This window comes from Mesoplodon mirus, assembly GCF_964341445.2.
Source record: "Mesoplodon mirus genome assembly, chromosome: 18".
Lineage (NCBI taxonomy): Eukaryota > Metazoa > Chordata > Mammalia > Artiodactyla > Ziphiidae > Mesoplodon > Mesoplodon mirus.
This window is the reverse complement of record NC_138994.1, coordinates 23789540-23813305: the sequence shown is the minus strand read 5'-3', so window position 1 is coordinate 23813305 and position 23766 is coordinate 23789540. Positions and strand designations below refer to the sequence as shown.

Genomic DNA, 23766 nt, shown 5'->3' with positions numbered 1-23766 from the left:
TTGTCATGATCAATGCCGCCCAAGAAGTCTTGTTTTTGTTGGCAGGTGGTTTTTTGGAGCGTTCCTATGCACCCCCATAAACAGTGCCCTTGTTGGGCCTCTCGGAGAACATACGGACCCCGTGCAGGTGGCCGTGTTTGAACTGCACGTTGTTTTAGTGGAGCCCTGTGTCCACGGAGTCTGTGACACCTGGGGTCACCCAGCTGGCCAGGAGCCAAGCCGGCACCAGCCCTCGGCCTCTTGATTTCCGTGTTACTTGATTCCTGAAGTCCATCAGCTTCTCCGTCCTGCTTTGAGGCAGCTGCCCATTTAGGCAGCTGTGGGCTTTGGGCCATTTTAAAGCCTTGGGCGACCCCGTGACCTGCCCTCGCCTGCTCCTTGGGTCTGCCCTGGCCATGGAGAAGTGATGTTTTCTTTCTGGCTTGTACGCCATTTCCTCTTGTTCCACCTTCCGTGGCAGTACCACCCAGAGCCACACCCCTCCTGATCGGCTAGGAGGCCGTTTTCACTGAATCGTCCCTCATCTCGTCTCTTCTCCAGAAAGACCAACTGCCTCTCCTTGGTTTTCACCACCGTCCTCTCTCTCTTGCCCTGGTGTCTGGAAATGCCACACTGAGGACGTGGGGACCAGTTCTACGTCATGGAAGATCTCACCAGCCTCATTGCATCGTCGTAGAAAATCCTGGGGGTGGAGCAGGGGGGCCAGAGTGTCCAGGTGACAGGTCAAGGTCGCTGGGCCGTGGTGATCAGTTGCCAGAGTGTCCAGGTGACAGGTCGAGGTCGCTGGGCCATGGTGGTCAATGGCCAGAGTGTCCAGGTGACAGGTCGAGGTCGCTGGGCCATGGTGGTCGATGGCCAGAGTGTCCAGGTGACAGGTCAAGGTCGCTGGGCCATGGTATTCAATGGCCAGAGTGTCCAGGTGACAAGGTCAAGGTCGCTGGGCTGTGGTGGTCAATGGCCAGAGTGTCCAGGTGACAGGTCAAGGTCGCTGGCCCATGGTATTCAATGGCCAGAGTGTCCAGGTGACAGGTCAAGGTCGCTGGGCCGTGGTGGTCAGTTGCCACAGTGTCCAGGTGACAGGTCAAGGTCGCTGGGCCATCGTGGTCAATTGCCAGAGTGTCCAGGTGACAAGGGTCAAGGTCGCTGGGCCATGTTATTCAATGGACCAGTGTCCAGGTGACAAGGTCAAGGTCGCTGGGCCGTGGTGGTCAATGGGTTCAAGCGCCATGTTCCTCGTTTGCACTTTCTGGTCACTTCTCCACCACGCCACATTCCTGGGATCTGGCTTGACGTTCCAGACTAGTCAGACCAACAGACTCGGGGTCCCCGCTGCCGTCACCTCCTCCAGGTGACCGGAGGTGGGTTCCACGTGCCGGGCCTCCAGCGAGTGGCCTCCGACAAGGCTTTTGGCCCCCTCCTGGGGCCTGTTACCTCCCTGGGGGGTCGTGAAGACGATCGGGCAGCAGACAGTCCTCGAGCCCCTGCTGTGGGCCGGGCGAGGGTGCAGCAGGGAGCAAACCAGGCCCCGCCCACAGCGAGCCCTAAGTCGCTGGTGGGCCTCGGGCTGCGGCTGCAGCTCCACCTCTGAGTGTCACTCTTGTTTGTTTTGTCACTGCAGCTAGAGGGCAGGCCCCCTGAGGACAGCAACTGAGCCGTTCTCCCACCTTTTCCAGCCCCGCTGCCCTCCCTCCTGCCAAACTGTGCAGCGGCTCCCTGCCCACCTCACGGCCACTTCAGTGCAGCCTGGTGTCCCCCCCGGACCCCTCGTGCTGCTGGGGAAGCCTCAGGCCCCCCCTCACCCAGCCAGCTTGACGCCCTCCTGCCCCAGGCTGGAGAGGACTGTTCACCGCTTCTCCCATCCCTGGTCCTCACATCTGCTCCCACCTGTCCCGGGGAGCCACGCGGCCACCCGGCCCGCCCCCTCCGACACTGCAGGGCCAGGACTTCCTCTTCCACGTCACTCATGCTGCCTCTTATGCGAGAGCGTTTTGAAACGTCGAGGCTGGTCTCTGAACAGGGGCAGAGAGAGAGGCTGAATGGGAACCGCACGAATCCATCCCACGCCCGCCGCTTCCAGCTCTCACATCCAGGGATGCTGTGCTTGCGGGGCCACCCAGTGCACATCTGTCAAATGGGCACATGCGCTCTTCCCCAGGGGGCTGCGAGCACTGGATGAGATGACGTGTGTAAGGGGCGCCTCTTCGCGGGCCTGTGCTCCGCGTCTGCCTGGTACCCCTGCCCAGCCCCCGTTACGGGGACCTGCCTGCCAAGCCACGGGTGCCAGGAGACCGGAGACCGGGGCTGGGCACCTCACGAGAGGGTTGGGGCTCGGTGAGCGCGGGCAGGAGGTGCCGGCACCTTTCAGGGGCCCCTTTCCTCTGCCAACCCCAAGGCCATCTTTACAGACCATCGGGTGGCTGCGGGGCCTCGTCTTTGCAGACGAGGGCCCTTCCTGCAGCCCACCGACCATGGCGGGTGCTCCCTCTCCCTTCTCTCCCGCACTGAGGCCCTCGCGGTGACACAGCAGGTGACACAAGAGGAACACAGCCCAGCTGGGCCGGCACACTGGCGTTTCTGGGAGGAGGTCGGGGGGCAGGACGGGGCAGAGGCACCGGAGCAGGGCCTGGACCTTCCTTGGAAACAGCTGTGCTGCTCCTCTCCCTCCGGAGGCCCTCGGCGGCCCTGCTGGTGGGGGGCAGCCTGGCTGTGGGCCGAGGCCCAGCTCGGGGCAGGACGGAAGCCCCGGACCTCGTCCTGAACTTTCCTGTCTGTCCGTCTGTCCCCTCGCCAGGCCCAGCTGCTAGTTGTTCGCCTCTCAGATCTCCGCTCCCAGAGCCCGGGATGGGAGTGTGGACGTTTCAATGTCCTCTTGTCTTCTTCCCCGTACAGGCCTGGGGGTGGGTGCAGGGGGGGAGGACACTCCATCCCGTCAGTCCTTCCCTAGCCTCCCCTCCAAGAGCAGGGTCCTCCCTCCAGGTGTCTCTCGAGAACTCTGTAAGATCCCCTGGGGTCCCTGTCCCCTGGCAGAGCTGCGGCTCAGCAGGCCCCTTTGTGGCCCCTGCTTTCTGCCCAGAGGAGCACCCAGCCCTGGGCAGCAGGCTGGCCTGGAGCACATTGTGGGATTGTCCTGGGGCCCCCCGGTTCCCTGGGTTTGGGGTGGGAGTCGGTGACACAGTGCTGTGGTCCTCCAGGAGGAGCGATCCGGTGAATCCGTACCACGTGGGGTCCGGCTGCGTCTTCGCGCCAGCCACCAGCGCCAACGACAGTGAGATATCCAGTGATGCGCTGACCGACGATTCCATGTCCATGACAGACAGTAGCGTGTAAGTATATTCTGGTCTCCCCACCACGTACGCGGCTGGCGGTGTGACCCGCCAGGCCGTGGGGCAGGGTCCTCATCCGGCTCTGCCAGTCCCAGCTGTGTCCGCGTGGATGTTTGTTGGATGGGAGGGGAGTAGGCCCCAGGGGTGGGCCTGGTCTGGCTCAGGAGGCTCCCGTGGTCACCTGGGTGGAGTGAAGCTTAGAGCCTTGGAAGGGGGTTGAATGGTACCTTCACAGAAGAAAGCCAAACTAAGGAGGTTAAGGTGAATATCCACAGATTCCCTGAGTTTAAAATCCCCTCTTCCGGTTATCATTTCGCCTGCCTTCCCGGTGGGCAGAAGAGGGTCTTGAATCCAGGTGTCCCTCTGCAGAGCCAGCAGGTGGGGAGGTGGGGTGACCTGGGAAGGGTATGTGTCTGGGGGCTCAGTGAAGGTGGGGTCAGAAAGCCAGGGTTCCGTCCAGGACACCGCGTGCCAGGCTCGCTCACGGATGTGCTCAAGCGGCCGTCACTCAGCTCATCAGGTGTCGGCGGGCATCTTCCATCTGCAGCCGGGGCTCTGCCCCTAACTGGGGGTTTTCTCCAAAGCAGTTTCTGACCTCAGCTCTTTTGCAGATGGACGGCTGGCATTTCTGGATGCAGTCCAAGCCATCAGGGTGGTCTGATGCGGTCAGCAGGCCATGGGGCAGGGTCATGCTTTGAGTTGGAGGTCATTTGAGGTCATGCAGTGGTGACCTCTGTAGATGGAGAACAGTGATCCTCTGTGAGTCTCAGGTGGGTGGGAGTGGAGTGGGGAGGTGGACCAGGCGTCCCCGTCTCCTGCCAACTTTGGAGATTCTGATTCAGGAGGCTCGGAGGAGGTGGGGCCTGGGCTTGGGCGCGACTCCCCAGGGCACGTCTCCCAGCACCCAGTTGAGAACCACCGTTCTAAAAGTGGTCTTTGGAGGCTTTTCTACAAACATTTTGGAGGAGGATCTTCTGCTAAGGGAACCGTTTTGCAAGGCAGGCCCGTCGAGCCATTGTAAGTTCTGGCACACTTGTGTCGAGTTTGTTCCTCTAGCTTGCTTCCCAAAACGGGACCGGCTCTTCTTCCAGTTTGTTTGAAATGATCTGGTTTCCATTGGCCAGTGATCTGTTGCTTGGCCTGCGGTGTGGAACCAGTTGAAAGGAAAGTTGACGGGTTGGTTTGGGACTCGACTGTTGATTTTCCTGGTGGCTTTTATTGTGTTACCTCAGATTCCCCTGTTAGTAAAAGGAGGGAGATGTTTAAGGTGAAAAGTTCCAGTTTAATAAAAGAATAGCACTTTGGCATGAGTGAAAATGGAGGGAGGGAACACATCATTCATCCAAAGTGAAGAAGTGAGGGCTTCCGCAGAGGTAAGTTTTCCATATCGACTGAACTCTTTAAGTTACTGTACTTGAAAAATATTATCCTTTGGTGGACGTATTCCTTAAAACAATGTGTTTTTGCTCTGTGTTTATTCAGTAGTATCAGGCAAGGCATAATTTGTTTCTTGATTCAAATAATTAATCCCAAGGTCTGTTTTCCTTCTACGTTGTAATATCATCTCACAGAATTCAAGATTGTATAAGGCTTTCTGCCCCTAGAGATACTGGTGTGTCACCCCCCTTTTTAAGATAGTTTTTCTTTCTTCTCTCTGTCATCCTGCCTACTGTCGTTTTTTTGCTCGTGTGCACTTGTTTCCAGGAGCAGCATTCCTCTAGCTTTTAACTAGTGTTTGGATGATGTGGTGGTCAGCGTTATGTGTAAAATAAGAGTGAGTTGGACTTGAATGAGGGCATCGAGCGACTCTCCTTAGCCAAATGTAGTTTCCTTTAGACTAGGAGGCTTCTGTTTAGTTTTCTGCGAGGTTGTTTTTGGCTGGCCTCCGACTCCCCGTCACGGACGTGTGATTCTGGGTTCAGGATGAGATAACTTGGGTGTAGTCCCCATACCCGGTTGAGCCTCACAGGACCCAGTCAGAAAGGTTGGCCGACGCTTGTGACTTTTCAGATGAGGGAGGAATGCCCAGTGCTCCCATAACTACTCCTGTCACAGACAGAACTCAGATCCGGGCCAGACAGGCCCCTGCCCTTGGCCTGCTCCCACCGGCCCCGCGTGAATGTGAGGCCCCATAGTTGATAATGAGACCTTTGAGCTACCTTGAGTCTCTTTTATTTTTATTTATTAGTGACCACACAGCTTTCTTTTTTAAGGGGCAGGGGAAGGGAGGAGTAAGTTCTGCCTTCTCCCCTCTTTTTTTTTACCCCCTTTTATGCCCAGAAGAAAAACCCCCAGTTCTATTGAGCGATGACTTTAAAGCCCTTGCCCGCCCTTCCCGCCTTTAGCTACAGCGTTCGTGGGCTTAAGGCCCTCACTGCCCGGGGAGGCCGCGTTCCGGGATCAGAGAAGTCAGCTGCCCTGGGCGGCAAGGGTCAGCGTGTGGGCCAGGAAGGTCCGTATTGGTAATCGAGACAGAGGGCAAATCCCTCATTTGGCAGCTTTTTCTCCGGGGCACCTGGGTCCCACGTGGCAGAACCTCAGGGCGTGGCCAGCCCTTCCCTGGGCGCAGCTGCCTCGGGCTGGGGATGAGGAAACCAGGACCCCAAGGGGCGGGGGAGGGTCCCTGGGGACCTGGGGCTCGTGTGCTGGAGCCCGTCTTCTGACGTCAGCGCTGGGGGGCCTCTGGTCCTCCTCCCAACCTCTAGGGCAGCTTATTGGATGCAGGCAGCATAGCCAGACCCCACGTGGGCATGTTGGTGCCGCCGGGCCCACATTTACCATCAGCGTGGAAAGGGGCACAAGTGGCACAAGAGCCACTCCGACGGGGCGCAGGCGGGCCCGCGGGCTTGGCAGGCACTGAAAGCCCAGGCCGGGCGAGGTGCTTTCTGGCCGGCTGGCCCGTCGGGCAGGTCCCCCGGGGTCCTGGGCCGGGATTAGAGCCCTCTTCGGCTCGGCCAGTTTGGGGCCCGGCACAGAGCAGAGCCCGAGCGAGCGACAGAGTGCGAGGGGGACGCGAAGCGGAACCGAGTCGCGTCCGTCGGGGAAGCTTAGCGGGATGAGGGGGCAGTGGCCCCTTTGAAACCTCCTCACGCTAGTGAGTAGGAGCGCCCCGTGAGGCATGAAAGGAGCCCTGGCCGTTTCTCATGGGCACGGAGGCCGGGGGGCGGGGCTGGCTGCCCTGCTGGGGGCTGGGGAAGGGGCACAGCTGGGCGGGGGGCGGGAGGCGCAGGGGTCACGGGCCGCCTTCAGTAGACTCCAGAAGGTGGAGTTCATCGGACACAAGCAGTCGTCTCACTTGCCAGGGAAGCAGTTAAGTCCCAGGGCCTTTGCCCGAGGCCCGGGAGAAGCTGGGCCGGGGGGCCTTGCCCTTGGCGAGTCCAGGGCTCGCTGCCGACTTCTGGTTCCCCGCTACGCAGGAAGCCCCGTCTCAGATGGCTGGGGAGTTGAGTCTTCGTACAAGGCCTCTGAGCAGGCCCTCTTATGAGCCCGTTGCTCTGAAACCTACATTCTCAGAAGAAATGGCTTTTTTAGTTTTTTTTTTTGTTTTTTTGTTTTTTGGAAAGTTAGACTCCCAGCCAAGTCCTCAACCCCAGCCCTTGGGCAGAAGGACTGCGGGGGGCTGTAGGAGGATTGCAGTGGCAGGAGCGGGGGGCACGCTAGAAGCAGCAGGTTCCTGGCGCCCAGGTGTGGCCTCTGTTAGGAAGTGAAAGCTAGGAGGACAGCATGGAGGTGGCTCCCTGACATCTCTCTCTGCGCAGAGCTGCTTCTGAAGTCAGCATCCGCGCGATCGGAGGGTGCTTCTGCTCAGGGTGTCCCAAAATCAGCCTGAGACCTTCTTGTTGCCTTTCACACAGAGGGTGGCCCAGGTTATTTTATAATATTTATTTTTATTTCCTTATATCTTATTTATGAGTTTACTTTGGACCCCAGGGAAAGCATCTGAGTGAACTTCAAATAGTGCCTTATCTTACAAACTGGCCTTTTGGTGTTGGCTGTGATCAGAGGCCGCCTTCAGAGTGGTGGCCAAACGAAAATGCGAGTGGACGTGTGTGTACGTGAGCCCGCTATTTCAAAGCCACCGGAAAGCAACATTCAGGTTAGTCCGGGCACGGCCGAGTCCAAAGGCTAAACTAATTGGCTCGGCTTAAATGGCAACTAAGTGGATGGAGTCCACACTTCGAAACCAGCGCTCCCCAGAAACAGCTGGGCCCGGCAGCGGGCGCGTTAGCTAAAATGTTTATAATTAAAGGAGGCCGTCCAGGGACCGAGACGCAGGCTCGGGTCAGCTCATGGTCCTGAGAAGCCAGGAAACTGATCACAGGCTTTCAGAGCCTGGATAAAAAGAAGAGAGGCCCCTTTCTGGAATGAGGGGCTGTTTTGGAAGAAGATTCTTGGCTGGGGGGTCGGGGTGGGGGTGGGATTAAAGGCACATTTCCTTGAAGGTGCCTGTTGAGCCTCTGAGCCTTTGCGAGTTGGTCTCCCTTTTCTGCGCTGGTCTCGCGTTTCCTTGTCTATAGCTGGACCCTTCACCTGCCCTGGCTGTGGTGGGCATGTCTTGGTTGGAGGAGTGGCTTAAAAACGCATTTGTTCCTCTTGCTTCAAGTGGCCAGGGACCTGCTCCCTCTGCCTCCCCCAGTTCACTTTTCTTTCTCCTGCTTAATACAGAGAAAGAGAGAGAGGTGTGAAATGAAAGCCTTACCGCTCGTTTCAGCTTGGGAGGCGAGGGGCAGGAGCCAAGGCTTCTGGGGGACACTCAAGGTCAGAGTCTTGGAGGGGACGGGCGGGGGACTCCTGGGACTCGAGCAGCCCCGGGTGTGTCACGGTGGCATCCACGGGGTGCTTGCCTCCCACCCCCAGGATTGCCTGGAAGAGGCTTGGAGTAGAGCCGTCCTCTCATTACGGCCCTGGAAGAGTCGTTGGTTGGGACATGGACCTTGTCTTGCAGCCCTGGGGCAGCAGAAGTTGTTGCTCAGACCATCGTGAGACCCAGTCTGTTGGTCCCCTGCTGTTACCCACACCCCACAAGGGATTTTAGGCGAGAGATGGGGGGCCAGCATGCCCCATAACCAGCGAGCACTGAGTGGTCAGGAGGACTTTCCAGGATGTTCCCCAAACCCCCCATTCACCCCTTCAGAATGCCAGGTGACCCCGTGGGGCGTAGGAAATGGTGCCCCCCCGGCATTCAGACCATTGTGAAGCTTGGCTTCTCCAGCTGGGCCTGGACTGTACGTGTTTGAGTTAAGGATGCCTGTTCTGGAGTCCATCAGTGGCTTGGATTAGAAGCTTGGATCTGACCTACTGACTGATTCCAGGAGAGCTTTGGAGCATCTCTGGTCATCTATAAAATGTGGTGATTTAGGGGTTTTGTGAGGGTGCAGTTGGATTATACATCACTCAGTCCATGGGTGGGGCCGGCAGCCTTGGGTTGGAGTCGGCGGGCATGGCCCTTAGTTGCTGGTCAAGCCAGTCCTGCTTGCGACTGGCCCACGTCTTGTGAGTGATCCTGGGGTGAAAAGTTGTAACGAAGCTCCACGTGGTTCAGGAAGTTTCTGGACTCAGAACCTTTTCTCCTACTTGACCTTCATGGGCCCAATCCCGTCCCAGGCCTTAGTGAGTAGGAGGCTGCCTAGGAGACTTGACCTCACTGGTCAACAGGCTGACCATTTCCACAGTGCTTGCTGTCTGACCCCCTTCAGCTTTTCCCTGGGACAGGACTCACACGCGTGAGTAAGCCCTTGATTTATGTTGATCTGTCTTCTCCGCCTGTACCCTCAGTACGATCGGACTTTATAAAGTGCTTCTTTTCCAAGGTTTGGTTCACAGGTCAGTTCATCTGTATCTGTATTGCATCCCTGAGGCGGCAGCCCTTTTCTCCCGCCCAGGTCAGCAGCCTTCCGGAATCCGCAGCCATACAGAGGAGCTGGAGGTCGACCAGTTGGCCCAGGCTGCTCCTGTCATTTTTAGGCACAGCTGATTGTCACCCACTGCTGATGAGCCAGCCACCCCTTGATGAACAAAACACCAGGGAAAGGGAAATAGCCAAACAGCTGATTTCAATATTTATAGCCCCGAAGGATGATTCAGTATGGAAATGTTTGAACCCTGAGGCTTTTGTAAATAAGTGGCTTCTGGAAGGAACAGCAATGGGAAAATAATCACACCTTGACCGTCCGACTGCTTTCAAGAACAAAAGTTTAAAAAAAAACATAGCAACTCCAGGTCCTGTTTTTAGTGCAAACTAGCTGGAGTGGTGGTGGTGGTGGTAGAGTTGTTTTTAAACTTCTTCCATTTGCATTTTAAAAATACAGTGATGAAGAAGAACGTACGGGGCCCTTCTGCCCTCTGGTCTTTGCTCAGAAATCACCTTCATGGAGAGGATTTCAGTGACCACCGCCTCCTGTTTAAAACGCAGCTCCACGCCCCAGCCGTCCTCACTCCCCGTTTCCTGCCGTGTGTTTCATCATAGCGCTTACCACCTTCTAACTTACCATAGATCTTGCTTTTTAATTTTTGCCTATCACCTGTTCCACTCCGTTAGAACACAAGCTTCCTCAGGGCAGTCGTCTGCATTTTTATCCCCTTCCATCGCTGCTCTCTTGCCCGGAGCCTAGAGCAAGGTCTGGCACATAGTAGGTACTCAAATATTTGGATGAATTGCACAGAGTACCACGGAGTAGGGGCTTTCTCTTTATGCCCACATTGGTCACGGATCTGAGAATCCATTGGTTGGGGTAGTAGGGTTTGGAGCTGAGGGAAGGAAGGAGCCCAAAGATGCCCGCCGGTGACTGATAAAAAGGAGACATTTGGGAACGGCTGGGAGGTTGACTGTTGGAGGGTAACACACGCCTCCACCAGCGCCTGGCTTAAGTCTTCTGTGCGTCTGGTCCCTGATTGCCGTGGTAACAGCCCGTCGGAGGGACCGAAGGGGTCTTAGTCTCCTGCTTGGGGCACCTGTAACATAGGGGGACCTTCACTCTGCAGTGGGCCCAGTTCTAAGACAAGAGCTGAGACACGAGCTCTTCCCAGGTTGATACTCCTGCAACCGAGCGGGAGCCATTTCCAGAGAGGCTTGAGGGGCAGGACATGTGGCGGTTGGGCCTTGGGCTGACTTTCCCTGCAAGGACGGCCACGGCGCCTGGGGACTGGGGGCGCTCCCAGCTCCAGGAGGTGCGCGGTCCCATCTGTCGCGGGGTCTCGGGCGGGCGCGCGTGAGTCGGCCCGTGCGCTAAGGCCTCCTCGTGAGCCGGTGGGTTCTGCCCTTTCCTTTCCCCTAGAGATGGAATTCCTCCTTACCTCGGGGGGAGTAAGAAACAGCTCCAGAGAGAAATGCATCGCAGCGTGAAGGCCAACGGCCAGGTGTGCCTACCTCATTTCCCGGTGAGTACGGTCGGTCGGCAGCTCTTTTCTGGGAGGAAGAGTGGGGGCCTGGGGGTCTGTGCGCCTGGGACCTGGGGGGGAGGGCCACGCAAGGGGCGATCTGCAGTTCACTGGGGTGTAACCCGGAGCAGGGGCGCCCACGATGCCCTAGTCAGCCTTTTCCGTTTCCTCGATTCAAAAAAGAAAACTCCACGAGAAAGAAGCAAAGCAGCGAAGGGTGGGAGGGTGGGAGGGGACCGGCACTTTGCGTTGGGCTATCCCGTTAAGTCCATCCCACCACGGAGGTGAGAACAGTGCCTGGCACGTCGTGGGTGCTCACTGAACACTTGCTGGTCGACTGAATGAAGGAAAGAGAGAGAGGATGAGGCTGGAGGGGTCTGCCTCCTGAGTGAGGGTCGCGTCCTGGGACGTTCTCCTTGCGTTGCCCACGTGGCTGCGTCGTTTCAGTCACTGTTCATCTCTGTGCTCGGCCATGTCTCCTCCGAAACCCTGGAGGTTGGCTGTCCCTCCTCTTGTCTGTTTCCAACCCCAGCACGTGGCTTAGTGCCTGCTTGTTGAATCTACCCCCAATAAGTGTCTGAGCATCCCATGAGCAGCTCCTTCCTGCGATTGAGATGAGAGGCCAGCGTGGTGTGGAGGGCTTTTCCGGGTTCTCCCCTACGATTTCCAGGTCCCGGGGGGCAGCCAGCCCGTGGCTGCAGCACATAGAGAGCTGCCCCATCTGCGTCTCAGGAGCTGTGCTTCTTGCGGTACCCGGAGGTCCAGCTGCTCCTTAGGGAGGGGAAGAGAGTGCCCAGCTTAGAGCAGCATCTCTGCTTAGAGTCCTTCCTGCCAGCTTCAGAGAATCTGATTTGTCCAGTCAGTGATGTCACATGTCGGAAGTGGACACATTGAGTTGCTAATCCCACGTTGCATTAGTGTGCGGACTGTTGGACTTCTCTCTGAAGCCCCTCGGACAGTCCAGGGCAGACTTAAATTTGTAAAATTAGCCTACTAAGTTTGCTTTTCTGGGGACCTCCAGCATCCCCTCCTCAGTAACATCCCCCCCACCCGTACAGCAGTATCGATGATGTATACATATATGTGTGTGTATATATATATATATATTTTTTGACTTGGTGGGGGCACTGGGGAGAGGTATGTGTGTTTAAGCAAAGCTGTACGGCCCCCCAGGATTGTGAATTAGGTGATTCTGTCCTGGGGTGTGCGATCGTTTTCTCATCTGCGGCTCGGGTGGGGAGATGCTGGCCTCTGCAGGTTGGCTCTCTGCTGCCCCCATCCCGCCCCCTCCCAAAGAAAAGGGCCAAAGCAGGAGGCAAACGAGGAGTAGGGGGCAGAGGGGCGGGGGCTACGGGTACCAGACGACGGGAGGGGGACAGAAAGCCGGCCGCGGGGGTCCTCTCTGTTGGCGCTGTCGGCCGGTGTGCTCGTGCCTGTTTATATTCCATACCCGGTTTGGAGATGTGCCCTTTTCCCTCGGTAGATCTGCTTCAGGCAGCTGAGCGCAGCAGTGTTCTGCTATTAGCCAGCAGCAGCTTGCTTCATTTTTTGTACAAAGAGACGGGAGGAGGGGCGGGGAACACGAGGGGGTCCGGGGCAGCGGTAGACAACGCCGCCTCAAAGGTGCGCAGTGTGCGGCCAGGAGAGACATTACCGCTGCTTCTGATCTGGGCCCTGTGACTCCTCTTTTTTCCCTCCCTCCCCCTTTTTTCCTTTTTTCCTCCCCCCGCCCACCTCCATTCCAATCTTATTTTTTACATTTCCAGCTCCCTTTCTGTTTAGGCTCTACTTTTTATTCCTTGAGGTGGGTTTTCTCCCCTCCCCGTCGCAGAGAGCTGCCTTTTTTTTTTTTTTTTTTTTTTTTTGATGTTTGACAACAGTCTTTGAAGATTTTCTAGTTCAGAGTAGCGTCTGATGGGCTGGTTGTACTCCAGAGGGAGAGCAAGCGGGGCTCCTCGCAGTGCGACCAACTGCTCCTGCCCGCGGCGCGCGCTGCCGGGACCATGGCTCTCCGCTGCCAGGACCATGGCTCTCCGTGAGGCTGCGGCCCCGGCGCATAAAGCGCCCGAGCAGCCCGGGCCCCGCGCCGCCCGCTCTCCGCGCGGCCATGGACACACCGCGGTGCCCGTCCCCAGGCCCTGGCAGCCCCCTGACTGCGTCCGCCCCGTGTCCTCCCCGCGCCCCGCAGAGAACCCACCGCCTGCCCAAGGAGATGACCCCCGTGGAGCCCGCCGCCTTCGCGGCCGAGCTCATCTCCCGGCTGGAGAAGCTGAAGCTGGAGCTGGAGACGCGACACAGCCTGGAGGAGCGCCTGCAGCAGATCCGAGAGGTGGGCGCCGCCCCGCCCCCGGCCCGGGGTGGGGGTGGGGGCCCTCCTGCTGACCCCGGCGCCCCCCGACTGCTGCCTTGCCTTCCAGGACGAGGAGAAGGAGGCCTCCGAGCTGGCGCTGAGCGCCCGGGAGGCGGGGCCCGCCCAGCACCCCCTCTCCCTCCTGCCATCGGGCAGCTACGAGGAGGACCCGCAGACCATCCTGGACGACCACCTGTCCAGGGTCCTCAAGACCCCCGGCTGCCAGTCCCCGGGCGTGGGCCGCTACAGCCCCCGCGCACGCTCCCCGGACCAACATCGCCGCCACCACCTCCTGCAGCACCGCGCGCCCCCGCCCCCCGGGGGCCCGCTGCTTCCCCCCGCCGCCGCCCCGGCCGGCTGCCCCCTCCTCGGGGCCCGGGGCTTCGTGAACAGGCAGACGACGAAGCACGTCCACCACCACTACATCCACCACCACGCCAGCCCCCGGACCCGGGAGGAGGTGGAGGCTGAGGCCGTCCAGCGCGCGCGCTGTCCCTGCCCCGTCCCCATCCCCGGGGGCGCCGACTACCCCTGCTGCGCCAAGTGCAAGAGCCACCCTGGGGCGCCGGAGCCCGCGGCGGCCGCGCAGGCTGGGTAGGTGTCCCGTGGTAGTAGGGTCAGGGTCGCAGGCGCTGGGCCGCAGGGAGGGCGGCGGGGCGGGCGGGGGCGTGGGGCTGGGCAGCAGGTGCCCCTCGCCCGCCGGCTTGGAGGGGCCCCGGAGTGGGAGGCAGAGGCGGCCGGGGTCCTCGGGATGGATGCGCTCCTCGTTCCCCGCAGCGGCAGCGGCCGCGGCCGAGGCGCCGTCCCACCCCGACGGAGCGGGAGAGGCTCGGAGCCGGGCCCGGCTGGGCCAGCCCGGGAAGGAGGGGCCCCCGGCGGAGCTGGGCCGCTGCAGCCACCCGGGGAGGAGGGAGACCGGGCGCAGGACGTATGGCAGTGGGTGCTGGAGAGCGAGCGGCCGGGAAAGCCCAAGCCGCACAGGTGAACACGGCCGGCTTGCCGCCCCGGGAGGGGCGGGGTGGGGGTGGGGGGGCCTCTGCGCCGAGCGCGACCTCGGCCGGCGGCTCCTGCCCCGCTAGTCGTGAGCGTCCGACTGGGAGGCCCGCAGGAGTGCCGCGCCGGGGCCACGCGCCCAGCCGCGTTACCGTCGCGTTTTCTTTTCTCCCGTTGCCTCTGATTTCTCTTGAAGTCGCGCTTTCCGGCCCCCTAATCCCGTGTCTCCCCTCGACTCTCTCTCGCCCTTGCCCGTTCAGTGCCCAAAGCACCAAGCGGGCCTACCCCGTGGAGGGCGCCCGAGCATCCCCAGCCGGCCGTCACCACCTGTGGGCGGGCAGCAGCGGGCACCCCCGCGCCGCCCCCCGCGCCCACCCGTTCACCCAGGACCCTGCGGTGCCTCCCCTGACCCCACCCAACACCCTGGCGCAGCTGGAGGAGGCCTGCCGCCGGCTGGCGGAAGTGTCAAAGCCCCCGAAGCAGCGGTGAGTGGCTGGGGCGGCCGATGGCGGGTCTCCTTTCCGGCCTCTAGGAACGGCTCCCCTGAGCTAGCCGAAGGGCTAACTGGGACCTGGCGAGGCATGGGAGGAGGAAGCCCTCACAGCTCCCGTTCCCTTAGGAAGGCCCTGACGGTGAGGTGAGCTTACGTGGAGCCGTGACCGATGGGGCTTCTAGAGCCTTCAGCCCTCTGCATGGGCTGCAGCGTCCAGTGCTGGGCTCCTGGGGGGCTTAGCACAGTGCTGCCAGGTCTCCAGGGGCTGCTGTCAACACAAGGCCTTGGTTGGGTCTCCACGGGGATGGAAGTCGGAGGCCGGGGAGAGCGCTTCTCTGACTGCTTCCCATTGGCCCCGGGGACGGCAGGCTTCCGTCTAAGTCCTTGGTGTCCTCAGGTGCTGCACGGCCAGTCAGCAGAGGGACAGGCACCACTCGGCCACTGGTCAGCCAGGAGCCACACCCTTCTCCAGCCCAAGCCTGGCTTCGGAAGAGTGAGTGTCTTTACCTGGTGTTGCTGAGATCCGCCCAGAGGGTTTGGTTTTCAGGGTATTCTCTATCGGGGGCTGTGGTTTTTGAAAACTTTTTTTTCGTCTGTAAAATCACCTTCGTTTTTATATTAGCAACAAGGAACAGTAAACCCAGATGTTGCCGTAAATTAGGATCTCAAAAAACCCCACCTGCACCAAGAAACGCATCGTGACTTGTACACAAGTGTTCCCTCCTGAAGTGGTGGATGGCTCAGGGTTCCTGGACTCAAGCTCAGACGGGAAGCCTTTAGCTGATGGGTAGAGGGACCCCAAACCCAGATGGAAAAGTTGTCCCCATTAGCCCAGAAAGTTAGCGAGTTGGAAAACCATCTTTGTGCCACACTGAGCGGGAGGGTGCTTCTCCACCGTTGCAGGGACAGAGAGGGGACCATCTTTGCTGTTTTGCAGGGGGAGCAGCACATCTTCCCCACTGGTCCCACGAATCCTGTCCTAAACATACACTCTTGTAAACTGGGTAGGGAAGCCAGGCTTCGTTTCACTCCAGGGTGGTGCATTGAAAAAGCGTTAGGTTGCAGAGATCTAAAGTGGCGTAAATCATTAAAAATTTTTTTTGTTAGCTTCTTCATTGTGAGCAATGAACAGTGTTCGAACTGAGAAGACCTCCACCCTGTTAACAATTGGTGGACCTTAAGTTGACCAGCTGTCCGGGCATGCATCTTTTTTTTTTTAAGCCACTCCACAAAAACTCAGAAGTTGAGATGACTGAGGGCTGACCCCATCCCCCGCCAGTGGGCTCTGGCTTTCCGGGCTCATGCCACTCCTGGGTTTGTCCCTACAGCAGACGCTGGTTGCAGCGAGTGTCCCTGTGGCTCTGGGTGGGTTTCTTCTTTCTCACCTTCCTTGGCAAGCACCCCATTGGTGCCCCCCTGATGGCCACTACTCTGTCCTCCCATTGGGTGGAAGGAGATGGTCCCTTCCTGGTTGCCCCACACAGATGACCCGAGGGAGGACCGTGTGTCCACCAGAGATGGCTGGCTGCCTCTGTGATACGGGACCCGCACCCTCGTGGTGTACAGTTGCAGCTGGACTTTATCTCTGAAGACAGCACCCCTGGATGTGTATGTGCACACGTGCTTGTTGCCTTCAAATGCAGGACTTGTTGCTTTTCCATCTTATTTTCAGTCACAGAGAGGCAAAGAAGCTGGCAGGGGTGCACGCTCTCCAGGCCAGCGAGCTGGTGGTCACCTACTTTTTCTGCGGGGAGGAAATCCCGTACCGGAGGATGCTGAAGGCTCAGAGCCTGACCCTGGGCCACTTTAAAGAGCAGCTCAGCAAAAAGGGAAATTATAGGTAAGCATCCCACGGCTTCTTTCTGCTTCGGACTTGGTCTGCTCAGAGCCAAGAGCCAGGGTCGCTCCCTGGCCGGGCCAGGCCTGGAGTGGCCGCTGGAGGGGCTGCACGGTGCGTTGCTCTGACTCACTGACGCTGTCCCCTCCCCCCTCCCGAGAGGACACGGCAGCAGCGGTGGCAGGGAGGGCTCTGTGGGCACCTGGGTGGGCTTTTTTTTTTTTTTTACCAGGTGGACGAGACTGAGGGTTAGGGTTAGGAGCAAGGGGTCGGCTGGCTTTGCCAGAAGGAGAGCTGGGCTGGGGCTGCCTCGTGGATGCTCTGCCTGAAAGGGGCGAGGGGTGCGGGGGGAAGCTAGGGAGAGAACAGACGGACGGAGAGACTGCCTGAGGAGGAGGCTGAAAGGCTGCCCTCCTGGCACGTCTGGGAGAGGCCGTCCTCACCGAAGGCTCAGGGACAGGCAGAGACCACTACCTGCACTGTGGCAGCGTCCTCTTCCCTCAGCCTCCGTGTTCCAAGTCATGTGGGACAGGGTTGCCTGTAACAGAGGAAGGGCAGGACCTGTGGGTGGGCACGGGAGGCGGGGTCAGGGCTGGCCACTCCTCCTGCTGGGGCCTCGGGACGGGAACCCACCCTCCCTCCGGGCTTCCTCTCCCCTCAACACAGTCCAGAAGCCCACCCTGGCCTGCCGGACCCTGGATGGGATTCAAGAGCCGGGGGCTGGCCCTGGGCGTCTCTCGGTCACTTTCCCCTCGACATGGGGCAGGTGATGACCAGAGTCCTACCTGCCCCTTCTCGGCGGCCTTCATCCCAAGGGAACCCGTGGGTTCCATCCCACTGTGTCCCGGGTGCTTTGTGCAGGGTTGGGACAGGAGAGGCGGGAGATTAGAGAGGAGACAGCCCGGGCCCGGCAGGTGCCCCCCTGCTGCTTCCCCGAGCAGGGATGGCACGGAGAGCTCTAACACTTCAGCACCTGCTGGGCGTGCGCCGGCTCTGGACCCCTGGCAAGCCCACCCCCGGGGCCCGTGACCCCAGCCCTTCCAGAGCAGCCACTTCCACTGGGGCCGGTGGGGGGTGGGGGGAGAGGGGCTGATTTGGGCAGCGGCCCAGAGTGACTCTGTTTGCAGGGAAGGGACGTGGCTCAGGGCTGGGACCCTGCAGGTGCCCGACAGTGGGGCCTGGAGCTGGGCTGAGATCTTTCCCTTTTACACCCGGGCAGAGACAGTTCCGGAAATGAACCAGAGGACTGGGGAACGGGCCTGGCTCCTTCTTCTTCTTCTTTTTTTATCTTGAACAGACACAAGGTGAAACTAATTACACAAGTGTGCCCCTCCAGGGATTCATTTTGATCTCAGCTTTGGCTCGGCTGGACTTTGAGTGGAACCGCAGGTGACCTTGAGGGGAGCAGGGCCGAGGGGCGCTGAGCAGAGGCTGCAGGGACGGCCCCACACGCAGCCACTCGAGCCCCATCTGGCTCGGAGTTTTTTCTAAGGCGCACTCAGCAAGCCTGGCTTTGAAGCCCTGGCCTCCCCTTTAATGCACACAGACTGAAACAAATGGGTGACTGGCAGATTCTTTGCTGATTGGATCAGGCTGCGGCCCTTCCCAGCCGCCTTAGGCGGCTCCACCGGCTCCCCGGGCCGGAGCTGGACCCTTTGCCCGCTGGGTCGGGAGGGCACCGGGCGCCACGCCTCGTCCTCCCGGCGGGGTGGCACTGCAACCCTCACCTCGCACCCCTCACTGCCGCCCGCCATCCGAAGCCCAGTGAGGATGGGGCGGGGAGCGGGGACCTGGGCTGCGCTGAGCAATCTCAACGTGGCAGAGCTTCAGAGCAGCCCCTGCAGACGTGCCAGATGGCAGAAGGAAGCAGAGTTTGCCACACAAAGCAGGTCGCAGTGGAAGAGAAGCTGAGGGCAGCGCAGTGCCTTTGAAGTCTCGGGGGGCGGGGGAGGGCCGGGGAGGAGGTCACAGTCAGGGACAAGGTCACTCGCTGCGTGTCTCTGCTCAGAGGGCCCCGAGGCCTGCCCGGGGTGGCATAGGCATTGGAGCCTCTCATTTAGAAAGAACTGCCCCCCCTGCCCAGGGTCTCCTGTGCACAGCGCCCCTCCCCCAGCTTTCATCGGGCCCCCTGGGACTCTGCCCCCCTCGAGTCAGAGTGTCTTCGCCGCTGACCCCCTCGAGCTGGGCGGTCACCCCGATGCCTTAGCCCAGCCGGGAACGCCAGAAACCCAGACCCTTGACTAAATGCAGCTGTTTCACTGGGTTTAGCCTTATCTCCTATGAAAGTACTTGGCTGGTCTTCATTAAAGAGGAAAGAAATTTAGCTCTAACCAAGGGGAATTTAAAAAAACTTTTTAAGGAGAAAAGACAAAAACAGAAAACCACTGTAACCCTGAGACGCAATTACTTTTTTTTTTTTTTTTTTTGAGACGCTATTACCCTCCCCCCAGGGGACCGTGACCCTCCCTCCACGAGTGGCCTTTATTGGCTGAAGATGACAGCTTGCAGGGGCGAGTTTAAAGCGGCTGAGGGGTCTCCCTGGCCTGGGACGGGGAGGGATAGGCCTTGGCTTCATGTCCTGGGAAGGGGCTCGGGTGGGCCTGGCCAAGCGGGACAGCAGTTTTCAGACATGACTCTCCTGGGACAGGCTGGTCATTTGTGTCCTTACAGCTAAACAGGCTTCAAGCAAGAAGCCGGGGTGGGATCGAAGGAGCTTTTTTAATCAGCGGGCAGAATAGGGGCCTTTAGCGTTTGCCCTGGAGGAGGGGAGGGAAGGAGCTGGGCAGAGGGGAGAGTAGCAGGGGTCTCAGTGGCTGCAACCCCAGGAGGCAGTGGGCTGCCCACCTCCTGCGGTGACCACAGGGGAAGCAGCCTGTCCTGGCCCCCCCAACCCAAGCTGTGGCTGACACCAGCCGGGAGGGCTGGCCCTTGGGCGCTGGAGGGCAGGGAGCCTGAGAGGTGCCAACCTTCCGCAGACTCCTACTGAGTCGGGGGTCTCTTTGAGGAACCCACCCCTCCAGGCATGCCTTGCGCTCCCCCGCCCCTCCCCCAAAAAATAAAGTGGGGAGAAAAGCAGCCGTCTCTGCAAAGGGTACCTCTCACAGTGTGTATTGGGTGACAGTGCTGGGCCTCAGCATTGCTGGCAGCTGGGGGTGACCAGCCACCGCCGCCTCCGGGGTCCCTGCCTGGCTTTGCCCTCCGACCAGCCGCACGAAGCAGACCCAGGCGGAGACTTCCCTGCCACCCGCGGTAGCGGCATTCTCAGACCCCTTCGCCCCCAGCGCCAACAGTCTCTCCTCTCAAACTGAGTAGAAAATGCAGCTTTACCAAGCCACGTGTTGGGTTTTCCTTTTAAGGTATTACTTCAAAAAAGCGAGCAACGAGTTCGCGTGTGGAGCCGTGTTTGAGGAGGTCTGGGACGACGAGGTGGTGCTGCCCACGTACGAGGGCCGGATCCTGGGGAAAGTGGAGAGGATCGACTGAGCCTCGGCGTCTGGCTCAGGCCACCGGCCTCGGACAGGACGGCTCTTGGCTCTTGTAGACGCTGACGGTATTGGAGAGACCGCCGTGCATAACCTATGACTTCCTAGGGCTCCACGTCCATCAGCTAGGAGAAACTGTGTAGCTCATCTGGACAGGAATCCTTCCTGCTATTTATAGGACAGTCGACTCCCCCGCCCCCAGTTTGTGGATATGCTGCTTTAAACACGGAAGGGGGAGAGAGGAAGTTTTCGTGGTTCTGTTTCACAGAAAGAGGATTTAAGTTGTGCTGTGCGTTTCTCCAAGTGAACGTAGACTTTTTAAAAAAATGGTGTCCTACCGCTGACACACGCAGAAATTGGTGCATCTTTTTTCCCCAGCGCTGCTCTATTTTGTCATAAAGGTCTTGAGGTTTGATTTTGGGGCCCTCCTGTCGGACAGGATGGTTCATTGTGGAGGAGAGGGGGAGCCTCCCCAGGGCCCCAGGTTCACCCTGTGACTTCGGGAGCTCCCCACCAGGGCCCAGCACCCGACGGCTGAGGCCTTCTGGAACCATGTGGTTCGACTTGTGCTTTTCTTGAGATGACAACTCCTTGGGAGTCTTTTAAAATTAGTCTTTGGACCCCAGCCATTCTGGAAACTACCCCCTCCCCTTGCGCCCCACCCGGCAAAGAAGCGAACAGTTGTGGGAAGACCTAGCAACACCTTTCCTCCAGACACCTGCATCGTGACGTTCGGGTTTTTACATTAACTTAATCTGTGCGTTCTGTTGGCCAGCGTTCCTTGTACCATAGGTCTGTATATATTGTACGGAAAAGAGTATTAATCCACTATCTCTAGTGCTTGACCTTGAATCAGTACAGTACCTGTACCTGCACGGTGTCCACGCCGTGTGTCGCCCTATATTGAGGGCTCCAGCTTTCCCTTGTTTTTTGAAAGGGGTTTATGTATAAATATATTTTATGCCTTTTTATTACAAGTCTTGTACTCAATGACTTTTGCCATGGCATTTTGTTCTACTTATACTGTAAATTATGCATTATAAAGAGTTCATTTAAGGAAAATTACTTGGTACAATAATTATTGTAATTAAGAGATGTAGCCTTTATTAAAATTTTATATTTTTCAAAATACCGGCCTCGTCTTTGAATCCCCTGGGGTGGAAGTGGGTTAGAGGCACGCTTTTGTAGGTGAACATTCTTCGCTTGATTTTTCCCACTTTGCTCGAGCCCATTTCTATCTGACCTGGAGCTCTTCTTACCCTACTGGCATTTAGAAAAACTATTTCTTCAAAATCACCTGGTTGCTGACTGGCTGAGGATTTTCTCATCGTGGAGCAGGTGTGGACAGCATCTCCTCCGCCCATCTGCCACCTGGATTCAGCCTCTTCCTCCCAGGCAGATGCCTGCCATCCGGCCAGGTACGTACAGGTGATGAGCTGGGATGGGGTCCTCCCAGGAGTACTTGTGTTTTAATAGGTGTCTCGGGGGTGAAAAGCCACTGAAAATGGTGTGCAGGTCGTGAATGCCCAGTGGGGTCAGTGAACCTTGATCTCGGTGCTACTCGGCCATCCTCCCAATGGCTGGGTAGACCAGACGGTTCAGTGAGGAGAGTGCACTGTTCACTGACAGTTTGCTTTGTGTGACCGTTGTTCATCCGACAAACGTGTCCCGTGCCCGTGCTCAGAGCACTCGGGGCTGGGCTGCATGTCAGATCCCAGAGAGCAAGTCCATGTAAAGGAGGCCTATGATGAGCCCGTTTTGAAATAAATGTCCAAAGAGGAAAAGGTGGGGGAGGGAGGGATAAATTAGGAGTTTGGGGTTAGCAGATACACACGACTATATATAAGATAGATAAACAACAAGGACCTACTGTATGGCACAGGGAACGCTGCTCACTATCTTGTAATAACCTGTAATGTAAAAGAATCTGGAAAATATATGATAATCACTGCTGTACATCTGAAATGCAACATTGTAAATCAATGATACTTCAAAATAAAAAAAAATTTCTAATCTTTAATTTTAAAAAGTCTACAAATAATAAATGCTGGAGATGGTGTGGAGAAAAGGGAACCCTTCTACACTGTTGGTGGGAATGTAAATTGGTGCAACCATTATTGAGAACAGTATGGAGGTTCCTCAGAAAACTAAGAATAGAGTTGCCGTATGATCCAGCAATCCCACTCCTGGGCATATACCTGGACAAAACTATAATTCAAAAAGATACATGCACCCCTATGTTCAGAGCAGCATGACTCACAATAGCCAAAACATGGAAACAACCTAAGTGTCCGTCAACAGATGAATGGATAAAGAAGATGTGGTATAGCAGTTGCTGCCGCGGTCTCAGTGTAGTCTGAGTTCCTGTCTCCCTTCTCAGCGCCACCCGGATGGCTTCCCAGAACCGCGACCCAGCTGCCGCCAGCGTTGCTGCCGCCCATAAAGGAGCCGAGCCCAGCGGGGGCGCCGCCCGGGGCCCCGTGGGCAAGAGGCTACAGCAGGAGCTGATGACGCTCATGATGTCTGGTGATAAAGGAATTTCTGCCTTCCCTGAATCAGACAACCTTTTCAAATGGGTGGGGACCATCCATGGAGCAGCTGGCACCGTATATGAAGACCTGAGGTATAAACTGTCCCTGGAGTTCCCCAGTGGCTACCCTTACAACGCACCCACGGTCAAGTTCCTCACACCCTGCTACCACCCCAACGTGGACACCCAGGGTAACATCTGCCTGGTCATCCTGAAAGACAAGTGGTCCGCCCTGTACGACGTCAGGACCATCCTGCTCTCCATCCAGAGCCTGCTCGGAGAGCCCAACATCGATAGCCCTTTGAATACACATGCCGCTGAGCTCTGGAAAAACCCCACAGCCTTTAAGAAGTACCTGCAAGAAACGTACTCAAAGCAGGTCTCCAGCCAAGAGCCCTGACCCAGGATGTGCAGCTCTCCTTCTGTTGTCTTTTTATATTTTTTCCCTTAGATGGTCTGTCCTTTCCTCGATTTCTGTACAGGACCCTGTATCTTATCTGTGGTGTCATTTTTGTTTTGTTTCTGTTTTTTAAATTAAGTGTCTGGTTAAGCCCTTGTGATGAGTATATTAAATAAATACATTTGGGGTTTTTTTAACAAGTAAAAAAAAAAAAAGATGTGGTATAGATCTATACAATGGAATACTACTCAGCCATAAAAAAAGAATGAAATGCCATTTGCAGCAACATGGATGGACCTAGAGATTGTCATAAGTGAAGTAACTCAGAAAGGCAAATACCATATGATATCACTTATATATGGAATCTAAAATACGACACAACTCATCTACGAAACAGAAACAGACTCACAGAGGACAGACTTGCGGTTGCCAAGGGGGAGGGGGTGGGGGAGGGATGGAGTGGGAGGTTTGGGGTTAGCAGATGCAAACTATCATATACAAGATGGATGAACACCAAGGTCCTACCGTAGAGCACAGGGAACTATATTCAGTATCCTCTGATAAACCACAGTGGAAAATAATATATTAAAAGAATGTATATATGTGTATAACTGAATCACTTTGCTGTACAGCAGAAATTAACACAACATTGAAAATCAACTACAATAAAATTTAAGAAAAAGTGTCTGTGATGGCAGTTGGACTTGACTTCTCAGGATTGGGGTCTGCGGCGGATCTGGTTGACTTTTTGCTCCTCTGTAGGCTGGTTCAGGGCCGACGAGGCAGAGGAAGGCAGGGGATGGGGGCTGCGCGGGGATGGGGGCTGCGCGGGGATGGGGGCGGGGCTGGCTTGCACTGCGCAGCCTCGCGTGGCCGTGTGATGAGGCGGCTGCCAGGGGAGCTGGCGAGAGTCCGGGCTGCAGGATTCGGTGATCTTGGTCCTCAGGATGCAGGTGGCTGCACCCTTCCCCTCCTGCTGGA

At 57.6% G+C, this 23766-nt stretch overlaps 2 protein-coding genes across 7 annotated transcripts in view; both read left to right on the top strand.

Annotated features, from left to right (window-relative positions):
* The window catches only part of AXIN2 (axin 2), a 30865-nt gene extending 9881 nt beyond the window's left edge, over positions 1-20984 (top strand). For all 6 annotated transcript variants that reach the window (XM_082603492.1, XM_082603493.1, XM_082603488.1 and 3 more), the window contains exons 3-11: positions 3192-3323; positions 10598-10700; positions 12889-13029; positions 13118-13644; positions 13828-14031; positions 14304-14528; positions 14934-15029; positions 16209-16376; positions 19730-20984. In XM_082603492.1, coding sequence (XP_082459618.1) covers positions 3192-3323; positions 10598-10700; positions 12889-13029; positions 13118-13644; positions 13828-14031; positions 14304-14528; positions 14934-15029; positions 16209-16376; positions 19730-19856 — 1723 coding nt within the window. In that variant the 3' untranslated portion in view covers positions 19857-20984. The remainder of the gene's footprint in view (positions 1-3191; positions 3324-10597; positions 10701-12888; positions 13030-13117; positions 13645-13827; positions 14032-14303; positions 14529-14933; positions 15030-16208; positions 16377-19729) is intronic.
* Positions 20985-22172: 1188 nt separating this feature from the next.
* Positions 22173-22881, top strand: LOC309793694 (ubiquitin-conjugating enzyme E2 C-like). Its single transcript, XM_082604385.1, has one exon. It carries the CDS (start codon positions 22246-22248, stop codon positions 22783-22785), a length of 540 nt encoding a protein of 179 aa, XP_082460511.1. The 5' UTR covers positions 22173-22245; the 3' UTR covers positions 22786-22881.
* Positions 22882-23766: the final 885 nt, after the last annotated feature.

Bases quoted from the DNA above. Each gene is read 5' to 3' on its own strand.
- LOC309793694 (XM_082604385.1), top strand. From the start codon at position 22,246: ATGGCTTCCCAGAACCGCGACCCAGCTGCCGCCAGCGTTGCTGCCGCC.